At 37.6% G+C, this 15641-nt stretch overlaps 1 protein-coding gene across 2 annotated transcripts in view; it reads right to left on the bottom strand.

The window, feature by feature from the left end:
* Positions 1–1300: 1300 nt before the first annotated feature.
* Positions 1301–15641, bottom strand: part of WDR48 (WD repeat domain 48) — a 28010-nt gene continuing 13669 nt past the window's right edge. The window contains exons 7-19 of one of the 2 annotated variants that reach the window (XM_039709539.1): positions 14707–14808; positions 14170–14394; positions 12763–12837; positions 12321–12423; positions 11928–12025; positions 10244–10351; positions 9748–9844; positions 9155–9250; positions 6989–7094; positions 5533–5620; positions 4888–4964; positions 3863–4055; positions 1301–3303 (exon numbers count right to left, since the gene is read on the bottom strand). In XM_039709539.1, the coding sequence (XP_039565473.1) occupies positions 3208–3303; positions 3863–4055; positions 4888–4964; positions 5533–5620; positions 6989–7094; positions 9155–9250; positions 9748–9844; positions 10244–10351; positions 11928–12025; positions 12321–12423; positions 12763–12837; positions 14170–14394; positions 14707–14808 (1464 nt within the window). In that variant the 3' untranslated portion in view covers positions 1301–3207. The remainder of the gene's footprint in view (positions 3304–3862; positions 4056–4887; positions 4965–5532; positions 5621–6988; positions 7095–9154; positions 9251–9747; positions 9845–10243; positions 10352–11927; positions 12026–12320; positions 12424–12762; positions 12838–14169; positions 14395–14706; positions 14809–15641) is intronic. The other variant, XM_039709546.1, reaches the window with a different exon arrangement.

The raw sequence follows: 15641 nt of genomic DNA, 5'->3' as shown, positions 1-15641 counted from the left end.
AATGTCAAGTTCAATACATTTCTAGGGATAAAGTTGGAATCAAACAGGACCTCTGTGAAAGGAAAAATCTTACCTTGGTGTAATGTCTGTATACCAGTAACTGCCCTGCCAGCCCCTGGCTGCCCCTCTCCTGGGGAATACCTGGACAATCCAACTAATAAGTCCCAAGACCAAGAGGTAGAATCACACTAAGGTCCCTTCCAACCCAAACCATTTATTATTCTGTAATAAAGCTCATCCAGTTCCAATCCCCTGCCATGGGCAGGGACACTTTCCACTAGAACAGGATGCTCAGAGCCCCATGTAGCCTGGCCTAGAACATTTCCAGGGAAGGTGAGTCCACAACCTTTCTGCCTAGAGCTTATCTTGAATATTTTTAAGTGTTTCTTAAAGTAACTGGTAAGTCCTTCAAGCAGTTCTCCTCATCCTAAAATGATACTTACACTTCAGCTACAAGTTCTGAGCCAAGCTCTCCTGTTCTCAGTCCCACCCCATCTACAGAGAATAAAAAATTACCTGTCATACAAAATTTAAATGCTTTTCTAGAAGACAGGCTGCACTACTAAACACCAGATTTACAACTCCTTCCCATTATGAACTTTAAAATTAAATAACTTTTGCAAACCTGCTGCCTTCTCTATGATTCTGGCAATCTTAAACTCTCTGCTCACAACATTCCCAGGGTATGTGACTCTCAAATTAACTCAAAGCTCTCCTCCTTCTGCCTTCAGGACTCTTACAGAAAGCACAACTCCAGAAAAGGTGACAGAATTTAAAAGGTAGTAGCAAAAAAACCCTTCTCTCACTTTATACACCAAGTAAGTCAGAGCTAGGAATCTGGGAGCACACCTGGGCACTGAATTACTGTGTGCTCAGAGAGAGCAGCTCAGCTCACAATTCCCATTGCAAAAGCTCTGAGCATTCTGTCCTGGCATTTTCAACATCAGGAAACCCAGCTTGGTTTCCCATGTGCCTCTTACAACGTTTCCACACCCAGACAGCTCAGAAGCAACTGGCACAAGTCACTTGTTAGCACAAAATACTTTCATGGTACAAAAGCAGCACTGCCCATGTGACATTCTCGCCTCAACAGGACTCAGAGCTCACATCTGAAGGTCTGCTCACCTCAGAAATTCTTACATCCAACCACATTACAAGATTACCTTCACAGGATTCTGCTAAGGCATTGCCATTTCTTCAGCCATTGCATTACTTGAGGCTTCAAAGCACTCTGAAGCCCTTTGTTAAATTCAAGCTCCAAAATTGCACAATTTATCTAGTACACAAAACAACTTGAAAATATTTTAACTAAAGCCTTTTATTCTATACAACTGTGAAACATCATTTACCCTTCTGGCATTGCAGACTCTTCCATTAATCTTTCCTGTTACTGTGTTTTGGGATGGTTAGAAAGAAAGAACAGAAGGAAAGTTACAACCTTGGGCTGATTTCAAACAAAAAATTACTGTGAGCAACTCCAATGTATACAATAGGACAGGAAGACAACCAGGAAACAAAACATAACCCAAACAGTGCCTATTGGAACAGACAAAGACCCTTGCTAGTAATAAATACAAGTCAGGACAGATTACCAATAAAAGTTACAGTTCTGTTTAACCATTTAATTCACAAACAGCACTAAAAATGTGCAGTTAAAGCACAATTGTGTCAAACGAAGCATACACAGAAATGGGGATAGAAAACTGAACCTGATTCTCAAAAGATGGGAAAAGACATGCTAGCTGAATTTTGAACCATGGTTTTGTCTAAGCAATGAACTTGTTTTGCTGGGTTTAAAGTGCAGAAGGGAATGACTATTTTGACTATATTTTGACTATTTTTTCAAATAAAACATGATGAAAAATACTTTACTTTTTGTCTGACCAATACAATCCCAGTAATATAATTTATTGGGACTTTCCTTAGGCCTCAACCTAAATCTTGATCACAAGATACAGGAAGGGCTGTCTCCTGAAGAAACTCCAATAATATACTGCCCCTTGAAGGCACTTGTGCTTCTGCTTCAGACAAGAGTAATTTTTAAACCATTTCTCTACGAGGACTTCTAATTTGCTCTGGCTACAAATGGTTTTCTGGGATATCCCCACATTTTCCTCACAAAAAGCTGAAAGGCCCTTACCCTCCCTCCCCCCAATAAGTTAAACTTCTATAAAAGATTACCATGAGCCTAGGACAGTCACAGATTTTTAGAAATAGCAGTGAAAACAAGATCTGCATAAATCTCTAACAAAAGAACAATTGCATATAAAACCTCAGAAAAGAAGAATCAGTATTTTTATGCCATGAATATGAAATCTGCTGAGAAGTTTAAGTTTAACATTAAACATATGAAGTTATAATCAGAATGGTTTGAAGTTTTAACAAAATGTCACATACTTTTGGAGCACAGTTACCAAAAATTAGACTGGTGTGTCTTTAGAACACCTAGGACACAGTGCAGGACCAAGTTATATATATTTAGAAAAAAAAAAAAATCTCTAAGTTGCTGCAAAGCACGTTCACTCTATTATGATGCACAGCATCACTGGACTCACATTGCTCTGATATCTTTCTAGTGTTCTTTTCTTGCATGTCAACAGCTCTCTAAAGCAATTAAAACAATTCTCATGTTAACCCTTGGTTTGCAATTAAATGGGCCCATTGATTCAAGTATTCAATAACTATTTTCTGGTGTTTTCCAAATTTCTTTTAGTGGTAGAAATGCTTGAGTAATCTGTGAGAAATCATTGCTGGAACTTTATGAATGGAATGTACTAAAAATACCTTGTGTGCAGTTCTTAATTACATTGTGAACAGTGACTAATACGGCCAAACCTGTTTGATACCGAGCATGAGCAGATGAGGGGATTATGTTCTGGAAAAAAAACCAAAAGCAAAAAGGAGGAAGCAAAAGTCTGCACTGGGTTATCATCCACTCTCTGTACACCTCACACAACACAAACCACTCAGGGACCTCCCATCTCATTGACTGAGACTAGGACAGACTTTAGTTTAAGTCATATAGAATTTTTTTTTCCTCTATATTACAGGTCTATTAGTCACTTCAATTAAATGTTTGCTTCCTGTCCATACTGAGGCATTAGAAGTCTCATTCTACCTTAGGGGTTCAGGGCTGCTCTAGAACTACTCTTGGAACCAGCACAGCAAGGTCAAGTCAGTAGTGACCGCTCTGGGTCCGCGCTGCCCTCACGTCGATTTCTGGCGGTAGTGAAGCGTCAGGTCCCCGCCACTCTTCCAGATGAAGTGCTTTACAGTTCGAAGGTCCATGTTGGGGTCCAAAACCTACACAGCAAAAAGGCAGCTTTTACTCCACAAGTCTGCTGACAGAAATTTAAAAAAACCAAACTGAAAACTGATACCAAGAGGAGCCATGCAAAGGCTCAGATTTTTCGATTAGCAACTGAGCCCGATGCATTACTGAAGGATTTTAGCAGAGTAACATGTAACTTCAGATTATGACCACCTATTCAGTGCCTAATCTCCATTATACTTATTAGGTTTTGGACCAATTTTGAAAACTGCCAAAAATGCAGAAGTCAAAACATTCCAAAAATGCTAAAAATACAACTCTATGGAATTGTGTTAAGCCCATTTGTTGACTATGAGCAAGTGACCCTGTAAGGGCCCCATGCCAGACCAAATTAAACAGGTTTATTATGAAAATTCCTTCATCTGCCTAACTGCAACTGTCAGAAACTTGTGTCAGCACTAAGTTAACAATGTCAAAACATTTACTTAGTTTTAAAGGTAACAGATAATCTATAACATATTTCAAGCTCAAAAGTCAAAAATTCACAACTAATTCACTGCTAGAGCCTGGTTTTGATCACAGAGAACTTACCTGGTCCTGGCACAGAAGTTCAATCTTCTCCTCTGCTAGCACAGCAATGTCCTCCTCCTTTTCTTGTTCTCCTGCTTTCTCATTGTTTGAGGAGCTCGTTGTCTGAGACTCATTGTCCAAGTTGATGATTTTCTCATACACGTGTTCCATCACCTTCCTCACCTGAAGCATGTCACTGGCTGACAGCCGGTCTCTACAGGAGTTAGAGAAGTTTAATCAGGAAAAACTTCAGAAACAAACTGCATTTCTTATCTTCACACCACCTTCCTTAGCTGTAGTAAACTATGCAACTATACAGAGATCATCTCTATATTGTCTAGTAGTAAATTATCAGGACCATCCAGAATGCCATGATCACAACAGCAATTTATCCAAAGAGTCACTCAGCAAAAAACTCAGAAAATAAGCTGAGATATTCAAAAGACCAGATAAAAATCTACATTGATTTCTAACCAACCCAGCTCCCAGTTACAGCTCATTTTTAATTAAATTAATTAAATTAAATTAATTAAATAAAAATCTACATTGATTTCTAACCAACCCAGCTCCCAGTTACAGCTCATGTGACTGGCAAATTAATTTGCATTCCCTACTTATCCCTTTTCCTTTCAAAAAGCAATTATTCATCTCAGCTGGCAACAGGAAACAAAGCTGTGGTTCTGAACAGAGTAACAATCTATCAATCTATAAATTAATCTGCTTTCTGATTAAATACCACAAAAGACAAAGTCCCATTTCACTAGTTAGTTCTTAGACATTTCTTAGCATAAACTTGTACAACTGTCTGTTGAACCCACATCCACAGTTCTTTTAAGTATTCTGATAGAACTTGTTGTTTCAGAGCAATGCTGCTAAATGACTAAGAGCTTCTACAAATTCATCAAGCACAGAAAAATTCTCTGGAAAGATCAGTGAATTGCTTTGTTGGGGTTTTTTTTTGGTTATTGGTTTTTCTTCCTTAAGTTTGCAGGTTTTTTCCTGCAATTTGGATATTCAGTGTTGATAGTCATATTTGCATTACTTACTTTTTTAGAGTTTTTGCCCCTGATGATGAATGAGGTTGGAGGTAGAAGGGAATCTTATTGAACTTGGGCATATTTTTCTAGAAGAAAACAAGTTTCAGAAGTGTTAATTTAGGATGAACCATTATCAGCTCCTATTTGCAGCAGCATGTGCTATGTGAAGTATATTCAGCTCCTAATTATCAAAACTCATGAGAGATTCCTAATCAGCATTCCCACCACAGCCAACTTCCAAATTACTCATACTCCTGAGACACTTCAATTTACATGATGCACAGATCATCTAGCTTTTGAATATAAATTATCATTTATTTCAAAGGCAATTAGATAGTATCAAAAGACAGCAGCAATATGAAGTGAATTCTCTATTCCTGAGTTCCTCACTAGGAAAGGATATCAATTATGCACAGGACTTTGAATTCTTTATCTAAGACAGTCTGTCAAAAGAAATTGAGCAAGAAGTATTTTAACTAGACACATCAAAAATGATGCATCTCAAAGGGTCTTGATTACAGACCTTGAAACCACTTATTTTAAATACAAACACAGCAAAAATTTAAAATGTCATTTCAGATACTGTGAAGTTAATTGTAGTACATCGTAAAAAAAACCTTAAAAAAAGGCCAAACTTTTACACCCAATACTCACATCCACAGTGATGTCAATTACCCATTGTGGCACTGTTTCATTAAGAAGCATGGATTCAGTTTCACCACCTGAATCCCGACATAACAACCTGAGACACAAAGAAATAACCTTTATTGTAATAACAATTATTGCCATTTGCATTAAAAAGCTTTCAAGGGAAGTTTTAATGGGCAGGGAGCCTGCACTGTTAGATAATCTCTTTCCCAGTAAGTTCATGATCCTATTTTCTGTAAAGAGCAGAAGGAGCTGTAGGAAGACAGACCCCAGAAACAGAGAGTAGGATCTCAGACTACAGCTTTGACACAGAAAATATATAAAGTGCTTTGCTCTGGATTGTGTTATGTCTGTGTTGAAATACAGAACTGTCAGGAGAAGGGGAAAGGCACCTGGCATAAAGCAATTCTCTCCTTGACAAAAGTGAGTTCTGCATATAAAGCATCTGCTAAGCCCTCACTTGAAGAAAAGAATAAAACTAGTTTTAGGAAATGTGCCCATGCAATGATGCAAAAAAGCCACATTTCATTTTATAAATCGCAATGAGGTATTTTGTCATAGTCCTGCAAGCCACCTTTTAGGTCCCACAAACATGGCTTGCTCCCTTCAATGGGGTCTCTCCAGTGTTCTCTTGGGGAGCAGCAGCATAAGAGGGAAGATGCACCAGAACAGAATGCAGGCAAATATTAAGCCCCAGGTACAACATAAATACATGGATACTGTAGGAGAAAAAGTCAATTTTCCAAGCAGAAAATGGTTTCCTGTTTCACTGACCAAAAGATACAGCATTTTGGGGCCTGTTCAGCCTGGGAAACAAAACCAACAAATCAAACGTGCCCCACCCCTTAAATTTAAAATCCACTATATCAGTAAATATCAAACAATTCAGTGTTTGCAAGCTCAGCACCTGTTTTGCAGCACTATTAAACTGTCTCTGATGTATCACATATTACAGTTGGGTTTTTCAATGTAACATAAGACACAGAAGGGTAACCATTACACACGTTGCAATACAGAACCTGTATGGCAGGGATTAGGACCTTCTACTGGATTTATCAACTAATTCTGGGAGCAGAAGCCAATTCTCTAGTGAGTAGCAGCTCTTGAGTAATTCATTCTCAGAGGTCAGCACAACACACAAGAGTCTGAAGTAGCACAATTTCATTTTAGAACAGTTTAATTTATCAGTTTGCAGAAAGAGGGCATCCAGAAATCTCACACACAACTAAGGACTATACACAACTCCTACTGCTTTAAAACCCCACACCTTGCTGATGCTCAAACTCACATGCTCAGTTGGACAAATCATCATAAAATCATCATCAACAGCTGCTTATTTTGCCTTTCAAGGGCATGTCTTAAATGCACAGAACAGATCCAAAGAACATTTCTAATAACATTCCTGCGTGCACTAAGAAAAGGATTGTTCAGCCACTGTGGTTGTATTTTTAAGTTTTTATACCTGAACAAAGTGCGTCCTCCAGCCTCACCAAAAATAACTGGTGTATGTGGTGGCACTTGGAAGTATCCATTTCCTTTCTGGACTCTGTTCTCCTGCTCTCCATTCACTGTTGGAAAAAAACACATAAAACAGTGGTGAATCTGCACTAGGCCTTAAAAGTGGGCACCCATGCCATCTACAGCAGATACGTTTTGTAAATTAATAAGATCATGAAGACGAAGAAAATCCCCATTTCCAAGATACAGCAAGTATATAAAAAAACACTGGAGAGTAACAAGATCAATACAGGTTTGTGGAGGGACTATTTAAAAAGCCTGTGAAAAACAGAAAATAATGCCCAGGAGTCAAAACCCAAATATGAGTTTTATTCCCCATTTCTTTTGTCAAACTGAACAATACTAAAATTAGGAATCAACTAAAGAGAGACTCTGCTGAGAAGAGACTATTCTTCCCTCTAGAGTGACAGTACTTCAGAACTCTGAAGGGTTGTTTGCACTGCTCTTCTACCTGGATTTGCCAGATATCAAAACAATGTACTAGGAAAGTTCAGACTCAAAGTGCCTTGAACTTCCTTTGTTACAAATTCAATTCATTATAGCTAATTACAGCAGTATGGTCTTCAAAGAAGAAGACCAGAAGAACCTGATTCCATATAGCATAAGATTAAAGAAAAATCAGCATTATTTATACACCTCTTGAACAGTGCAGCTTCTAATCAGTAGGTGTCTTGAAACAATGTAGAATTTGGATGCCTGACTTGCACTTGGGAAAAATCATCTCCATTACACTGTAGCACCTCATTACTGCTTGAAGAGGTGTTGAATTCAAGCAACATTAAGAAATTGAAATGGCACAGACTTGATGAGATGAATGATTGCTCAGCTTTCTAACCAGAAACTTATGTAGGCAAAGAAAGGTCAGAAATTGTAGCAAGCAAAGAAACAAAAAAAGAAAATCTATATTGCAAGGGTAAACATGATACTAAAGTTACAGCAAGTGAAAAATCCTGTAGCTTGAAACATTTTTTCCTAACACTTCTCTGAATAACTGAAAGGAACAACACTGCACATAGTTTGTGTTTATTAAAATTTGTATCTCTACAAAAATGCCAGTGTCCAACAGCTACATTCCACCTTCTCAAGTCACTGCTCAGTGGCAGTCTCCTGATTTTTTACTTTTAGAAGGGCAATGAAAACATTCTGTTGGGAGTACCCCAAACATTTCACTAATCCACAACTCTACACAGGAATAAGGAGTGTAGCATCAACAATCCAACAGCACAGAAGCTGTGAGTGACACTTCTCAAGCCTTGTCTGGCTCTAAGCTGCAAACTGCCAATGCACAACAGTCTGAGAATCAGCAGCTGGATCCAGAAAAGTCTGCCAAGAGCTCTGAACCTCCTTGGAGGCCAGTTTAGAAAGAAGAAAGCAACTAGTTCTTGGCACAGTCTTGTCACAAAGCAGTGAGATATGCTGAATGCACAGTTTTGTTAATTGCATCATCTAGCTATACAAAGTAATTTCTTAATCACCAAAAATGAGACTTCAGTTAACTCTGACCTGGGTTGAATTGATTTCCAACTCAGGATTAGAGTCTCTTATTTTGCCAAATTCAGCCTCTACCTTATATTTTACATGGCTTGCATCTAAGGCCTGATTAGACTTAGCATTATTACCTTAAACACCACTTTAAGGAGTTTTTCTAAGGTGCTACTTCATGTATTATTGCACTGACTGTATTTTTTCCAATAAAGCTTTTATTTTGTTCACAATACCTAGAAGAAAACTGGAATTATGTCAAGAGAATACTTGCTAGTGTTGGATAACTCAATTATTGCTATTTGCTGTCATTATCTAGTGTTTCTTTTCCAAGTCAAGCCTCAGTTTGCCAGGAATTGTGTTTCATCATTATTTTTCAACATATTTCTGTAACTTCAGAATAATTTATTCACCTACTTTTTTTACAGACAGACCTAAGATTTTTGTTGATACTTTTGGAAGTACAACACACTTCCTGGTGCAAAGCAAATTTAGAAGTGCTAGAAAACATGAAGTCTATAATCCACAAAAAGATAGGTGTAAGAACAACAAATGTATCTGTTTAAGAAACATATAAACAAACAATGCATGGACGAGTAATATAAAAGGAAAATATTAAAACACTAACCATGGTTTATCTCATTTTCTTCTTCATCCATTGGATTGATATGTGTTCTAGGCCAATACTCCAGAAGTGCTTGCAGCAGAAGCCCTCCAAGGTTTACTGTCAACACACAGGGAGGCAGAACTTCAATCACACAAAAAAATGGGCAACGTAATATTGTTCATTTGATCTACAGCTGAAAATTCCCCACAAGTTTGAGCAGGTCTGTTCCCAAAGCAAACTATTTATGGGCACAGAAATCTGCCTGCCACAATCTGAGAGCTGCATGTTTCAATCTTTCAGGAAAAGCTGATTTTAGAATCCCTGATGTTGGATAACTCTTGTGCTTTAGCATTCTACATTAGGTTATAATTACTTATTCACTTTTTCATCTTAAAGGTTTAAAACAATTAAATGTAAACCCTGAACATGACTGTTTCAGAAAAAAAGGAAATACTTTCTTTGGAGAATATGCTACAGAATTTAGTATTAAGAAAATAAGCCTCAAAATCCAACCAGATACTGACATAGGTGGCAATGGAATACTTGAAAACAAATATAATGGAATTTACTCTGATTCCTTTGTTAAAATAAAACACTTATTAGTTAAAACTTACATTTTGGATCAGAACCATCAGGACTGCTAAATCCAGCATCCTTTGCTGAAACCCAGGCTGCAAAGCAGTCACTTTCATCCAAAGTAATTGTCAACATCTGTTGGCAAAAGACCACAAGGAATGTAATAGTTATTTGGGATTAACTAAGTCTATGGATTTCTAACTTTACTCCTACTTAGCTGGGAAACCAAAGAATTTGGTTACAAACCAAAGAATTTCTGAAAGCATGACAGCACACTTTCTTTACCAAACTGTATTAATTCATAATTGGTATTGGTGGACTATACCTCAAGTAAAAAATTAATTTAAAAATCTGTTATTCTGATTATTAAAAAGAGGTAAAATTTGCTGTTTTAATTGAAAATAAATTTAATCCACTAAATAAGCAATGAATGTTCTTCTGAAGGTAACAAACTAAACCTTTTTTGAACAAACAATATATGAAAAAACGTGAAATATGACATTAAAGCCATAAGATGTAGGAGTTGTATCTCACCCCGGTTTTCAAGTCCACTGAGAACCAGTTTGGCACATAAACCATTTTAAATCTCTTCTTAATTTCTTCTTCAAAATCTACCTTCCCAAGGTCTTCAACTTTACACGCCTGTTCACCAAAGAAAATGCACAATACTGAGTCATATCAACACCTCAAGACTTCCTTGATTTTCATACACACTTGGAATGATTGTGACTGATGATCTCTCCCTGAGCACTGCAGTCCAAAACCCTCCAAGTTAAAGGTTAAATCTCTTTTAAAAAGTCAAACAGTGAGTTATATGGTAAGTAATTGTTAGTCTTCATTTATCTCTGAGGTAGTGGCATCAAGCCAGTAGAGAAGTCTGGAAATATTACTTCAGATTGCTGGAAAATATTTTCCCTACACAGAGTAGACTGCTGTCTTCTAATAGCCCCTGTCATTTCTCTCCCCATCAGCACCAATATTCAGTACTCCATCAAACACCAGTATGTCCAGCACATCAAGCAACCAATTCAGTTCAACTACTGCAATGGGAACAGCAGTGAGTGAATTTCTGTGCAGATGCTTTATTTCTGGTTTTTTCATACTTTTACTTTAAAAGTTCTTTAAGTAATTCTGTTAAAATCCAAATTATTATAATCCACTTGCAGAGTCATTCTGAAATACTTGTTTTAGGCAAACACTAAGGACTGCATTTTTCCCCTCAAAATCCAGGAAAAGTTACAGGAAGCAAAGACTGAAGGGTGCAGCTTCAGGAAAACCTCCCTCAAGTCTTCCAGCATCTTCAATAAAGTCTCAGCTTTCAAGTGCAGGGAGCAACACTCTGACCTGACAAAGCATCTCACCTCTACAGTGAGTATGTATTTAAACATATATCAAGTGACACTTCTCACAGCCTTACTGAAAAAAAAAACCTGAATGAAAGTAAAAATTACCATTAGCATTTGATTTTGGTCCTGACATCTAACATTGAACACTTAAATACAGACTGAAATAAAGAAAACTTTTCCAAAAATAATCTAGATAATTTTTAGTATAAATCTACATCCTCCAACTTAATTTATCTATTGCTTCATTCAACAACTCAGTTGGCTGAGCATGCTTTACCTCATTACTGATCTTGGCTGCTGCACTCCATAGCTCAAGAAGAAAATATTTAGAATTTAACAGGCTTTTGCCAGAGAAGAAATTGCTGATCATCTCACTGATGTGGGATTTGAGTCCTTTCTCTCTGCACTCTTTCCCCTCTCCTCTGAGCAATCATTGGGTAAACCAAAATAAAGAAATGTCACACCAAGTCTCCCCAGGCAACACCAGGCAGGAGCCAGGCTTCCCTCTGTTCATTTTCCTGCCTTCCTGAGTTACCAGCAAACACAACCCCTCTTTGCAACAAAACCCCATCAAAACACACATTACTATTTCCTGGAAAAAATTCAAGGGTGTGAACATCAGGAGAATGCAGATGTCAATACTGGATTGAATTCAGGTGAATGCAGATATCAACCTCACATCAGGGAAAGCTACAGAAAAGCTCAGAAATGTCCCCTCCTTTTTCTAAAGGCAAACCTTGCATCATATCCTGAGACAAAAAGTTGATTGACTTTCTACCACAGAAATCTTAAACACTAAAAATTTATACATAAAAAAGTGGCACAAAATAATTCATCATCCAACAGTAGAAAATCTGAAATTACATCCTTACCTTTAAGACATCCCAGTATGCCACATTATTATTTGTGTCTTTGGTTAATATGTGCCTCTTGTCATTAAGAATGTGGCACTGAATAATACTAGCACCCCCTGGCAAACAAACAAGAATTAAGGTTACTACTGTCATTATTTTTTTCTAATATCACATTAAATTAAATTGCAGGACATATGCTGTTCTTTGGTTTCACTTTTTTGTGTAAACCTTGGATACCATCAAGGTTTAAACACTATTTTAACTGTAACTAACAGTGGACAAACAATAACCACATTGTTCTGGTTGAAATCATAGTATCAAGTTTTTAACAAACTGAGTACATCTTTATGCTCCATCACTTGTGCTAAAGAGAACAGATTTTACAAGGTCCTCTGCAAAAGAGCTGTTTACCTTTTATAACTTGGTCAGGCTGTGTACACAGGGGTGGTATGGGATTGGTACAATCATTATCATAATCTCCTGATGCTCTAAAATTATGGATTCCCTTCAAAGTCTAAAGAAAGAAAAATGACACATTCATAATTATCTATAAACTTTGCTTTTATCTGTGAGTAACAACTGCCAGCCCATGTTGCTATTTAGATGTTAACTATCCAGCTCCAAGGAATATAATTTCTAAGTGCATCATAAATACAGAGCAAAGACAGTAATTCAAAGCTTCACACATTTTGAGCAAATTTAATAGTAGTATTTTATGATTTATTCTAAAGAAAGCTTACAAATCACAGCACATCCCAGTCAAATTGAAAGAAACAGCCCAACAGTTCCCACAAAGACTGCAAATCCCATGACTACTCCACTGTATTCACAGACTGTAAAATGTATCACTTACCCATTTATTCACAGAGGATTTAGTTGTTGCTACCCAAAGTGCTGGAGGAGGATCAGCTGATCTATCCAGTTCCATCTAAATAATGAAACAAAATTTCAGTCATGCTTAACTTAGTTTCCCTTTGATAATTAGTGTTGTCTTGTATTGATCCACTCCTATAATTGCAAGTACCTCAGAAACAGCACTAATTTCAGTTTACTGTAGAAACACAAAGTTTAAACAAAAAGTAGCTAAGATGAAACTTCCAAAAATCCACAGGAATTATTACAAATATTCAACAAATGAATTCTAGACATGGGCAATAATAGATGCAGTGTGTATTAACACAGAGTTGCTTCCAGCATGATGCAATCTTGCCTAATGGACAGTTTCCTAAGTACACTATTTTCTCAATTACTTTGTATTCAGACACTTCCTATGGTTAATATGAAAATGTAAGAAGTTCTATAATAATGAAAAAGCAGAATTCTATACATTTGGCTCTGACATTACATTTCTCAGATCAATGTAGCCAAGATTAGAAGCTCCTCCTGACCTCTGTACAGCTGACCAGCACATTCATTTTCTACTGTGAACTGAAATCTCACATCCTGACTTTTCCAGAACTAAATTAACATATCCAGGATTTTATCTTAACACTCTAAGCTAGAATTCACTCCTAAGGAAAACCAGACTGCTCATATCTATTTGTATATGTTTCAATTGCACACTCTTTACACACCTGCAGGTTCCAAAGTCATGTCATTAGAGACAGCAAAAACATTCAAAAAACAGCCTCTCAGAAAGAGTCAGACTTGTGCATACAAATATCATGTTTATATGTTCAAAAAAAACCCACAACAACTTTACTCCTGGTTCCCATGAGTATGTAAATATTCTAAAACAGTCCTGTGCACATATGCTGCTGCTAAGAAAAATCCACTTTTGCACAAAACCTTGGCAACGCCAGCTCAATTTCTTAAAAATGTACTAGAGCCTGATAAACCCAACTTCCTGCGTGTAAAGCACTTTCAATTTCAGTAATATTCCAATCTGCACATTTTCAGTAGCTGCCAGGCATCCGTCTTCTTCAGGCAATTAGACCTAAATGTAATTTATGAGACAGAGCCAATCTGCTGAAGGTGTGGTACCGTAAACACTTGTTAGCCAAATGTGAATTCTTTAATCAATTAATACCTCAAGCCAGCGTTTCATGAGAAAACATAAAATTATCTTTTTATACTGTGAGGGTGACAGAACACTGGCCCAAGTTGTAGATTCTCTATTATTGGAGATACTCAAAACCCATCTTGATGTAGGTTCCAAGTTCCAGTGCTCTTGGGCAAGGGAGAGGAGTGGACCAGATGATCTTCAGCCATCATTCCTAACCCCAGACATTGTATGATTCCCTGAATTAAACTCAATTACCTTAAGAACTGGTGCCTTTTCTTCACAGATCAGCACCCGGATATCCGGATTTCGTAGATCTGTACAATAAATCTTCCTGTCTCTCCCTCCTGAATAAACATGAGTGAAGGCTTCATTGACCTGCAGAGCCCAAACACCCTCATCGTGGACTCTGTACGTGGCTATGCACCTCTGCTGGCCCAGGGACCACAGGCGGATCGTCCCGTCAGAGCTGCCTGAAAGACACTGAGCAACGACCAGCACACTTCAATCAAACAGCTACTGAAGTATTTCAAAATATTTTTCCCCATAAAAAGGATTTATATATTTATATTTTTCCTCTAAAATGGTGCTAAATGGGTAACAACTCTAGTAAGGATTTCCAGTATTTTATGTAAACCTACTGCACACCTAGATGAACATGTAATTAAAACTTTCACCCATCAGCCTCCCCCCCTTAACCACTAAATATCTGTAATCTATGACATTAAATAATTACATTGAAATGGATTGAAATTTCTGCTCTCTGTAAACTGCCTTTCAGGTTAAAGCACATACCTGGGTGCCATCTCTGTTCAACAACAAAGCTTTGACATTGTCTGTGTGCCCTTTGAGTTTCATCAGTTTTGCACAAGTCCTTGGATCCCACACCCTTAGAACCTATGGAAACAGGCAGTGGATAAATGACATTAACAGCATTCTTCCCACCAATGTGCTACCTCTGCAGAAATTAAGGCTTTCCAAATTAATCAGCCCTTATTCCAAACATTTGGACAACCATCACTGAAAATATATTTTTGAACAAGACAGATATAACTATATCTCATCTCATGCAGCTCTAGTATTCAGATGTGATCTTCTCCTGATTTTAATTGAATTTGCTCTGGCTTCTCCTGTCTTAAAGAAATTAAAGGATGGAAGTGACTGGAAACAGGACAGTGTGATGTGGGCATAAAATGTGCTTCTGAGAGTCCTCTCAGACGCTTCATTGGTGTATCCTGTTTTCTGGTTTACATTGTCTCGGAAATAAAATTCTCTCAAGGTTAGATTAGACAAAAGAAACCAACTCAGAGACTTAAGCCTGTTTTAACTTCCTTAACAAAGAGCAAGGGCTGTCTCTTGGGAGCACTTGAGCTTCATTAGCTCACTTCATTTCCCACCTCCTGCAGGCATCTTGCAAACTGCTGGCACCTTCTCTCCTACCTGCAGCAACTGCTTCAGTTTTGATAATCATCTGAGTCATGTGCCCTCAAAATCAGAGCTCTTGTGGGGAAATGTAATGATCCCTGACAAAGAGGGTTACACAAGATGATCTGATTGTCTCCCCTATGTATTAAAGCTCTATGGATACATCACATCTTCAGTCTGAGGCAGGATTTGTATCCTACACTTGCACTCCCACTTAACAGAAGTGTCTGCCCTCACTATTGAAAACACAAAAGATGCTACAGACATGACATTGAAAATGAATAAAATTGTCTCTTTATACTGAA

Source organism: Passer montanus, unplaced genomic scaffold (genome assembly GCF_014805655.1).
Source record: "Passer montanus isolate IOZ18808 unplaced genomic scaffold, ASM1480565v1 scaffold10, whole genome shotgun sequence".
Lineage (NCBI taxonomy): Eukaryota > Metazoa > Chordata > Aves > Passeriformes > Passeridae > Passer > Passer montanus.
The sequence above is the reverse complement of the archived record's forward strand: the minus strand, read 5'-3'. Positions and strand labels throughout refer to the sequence as shown.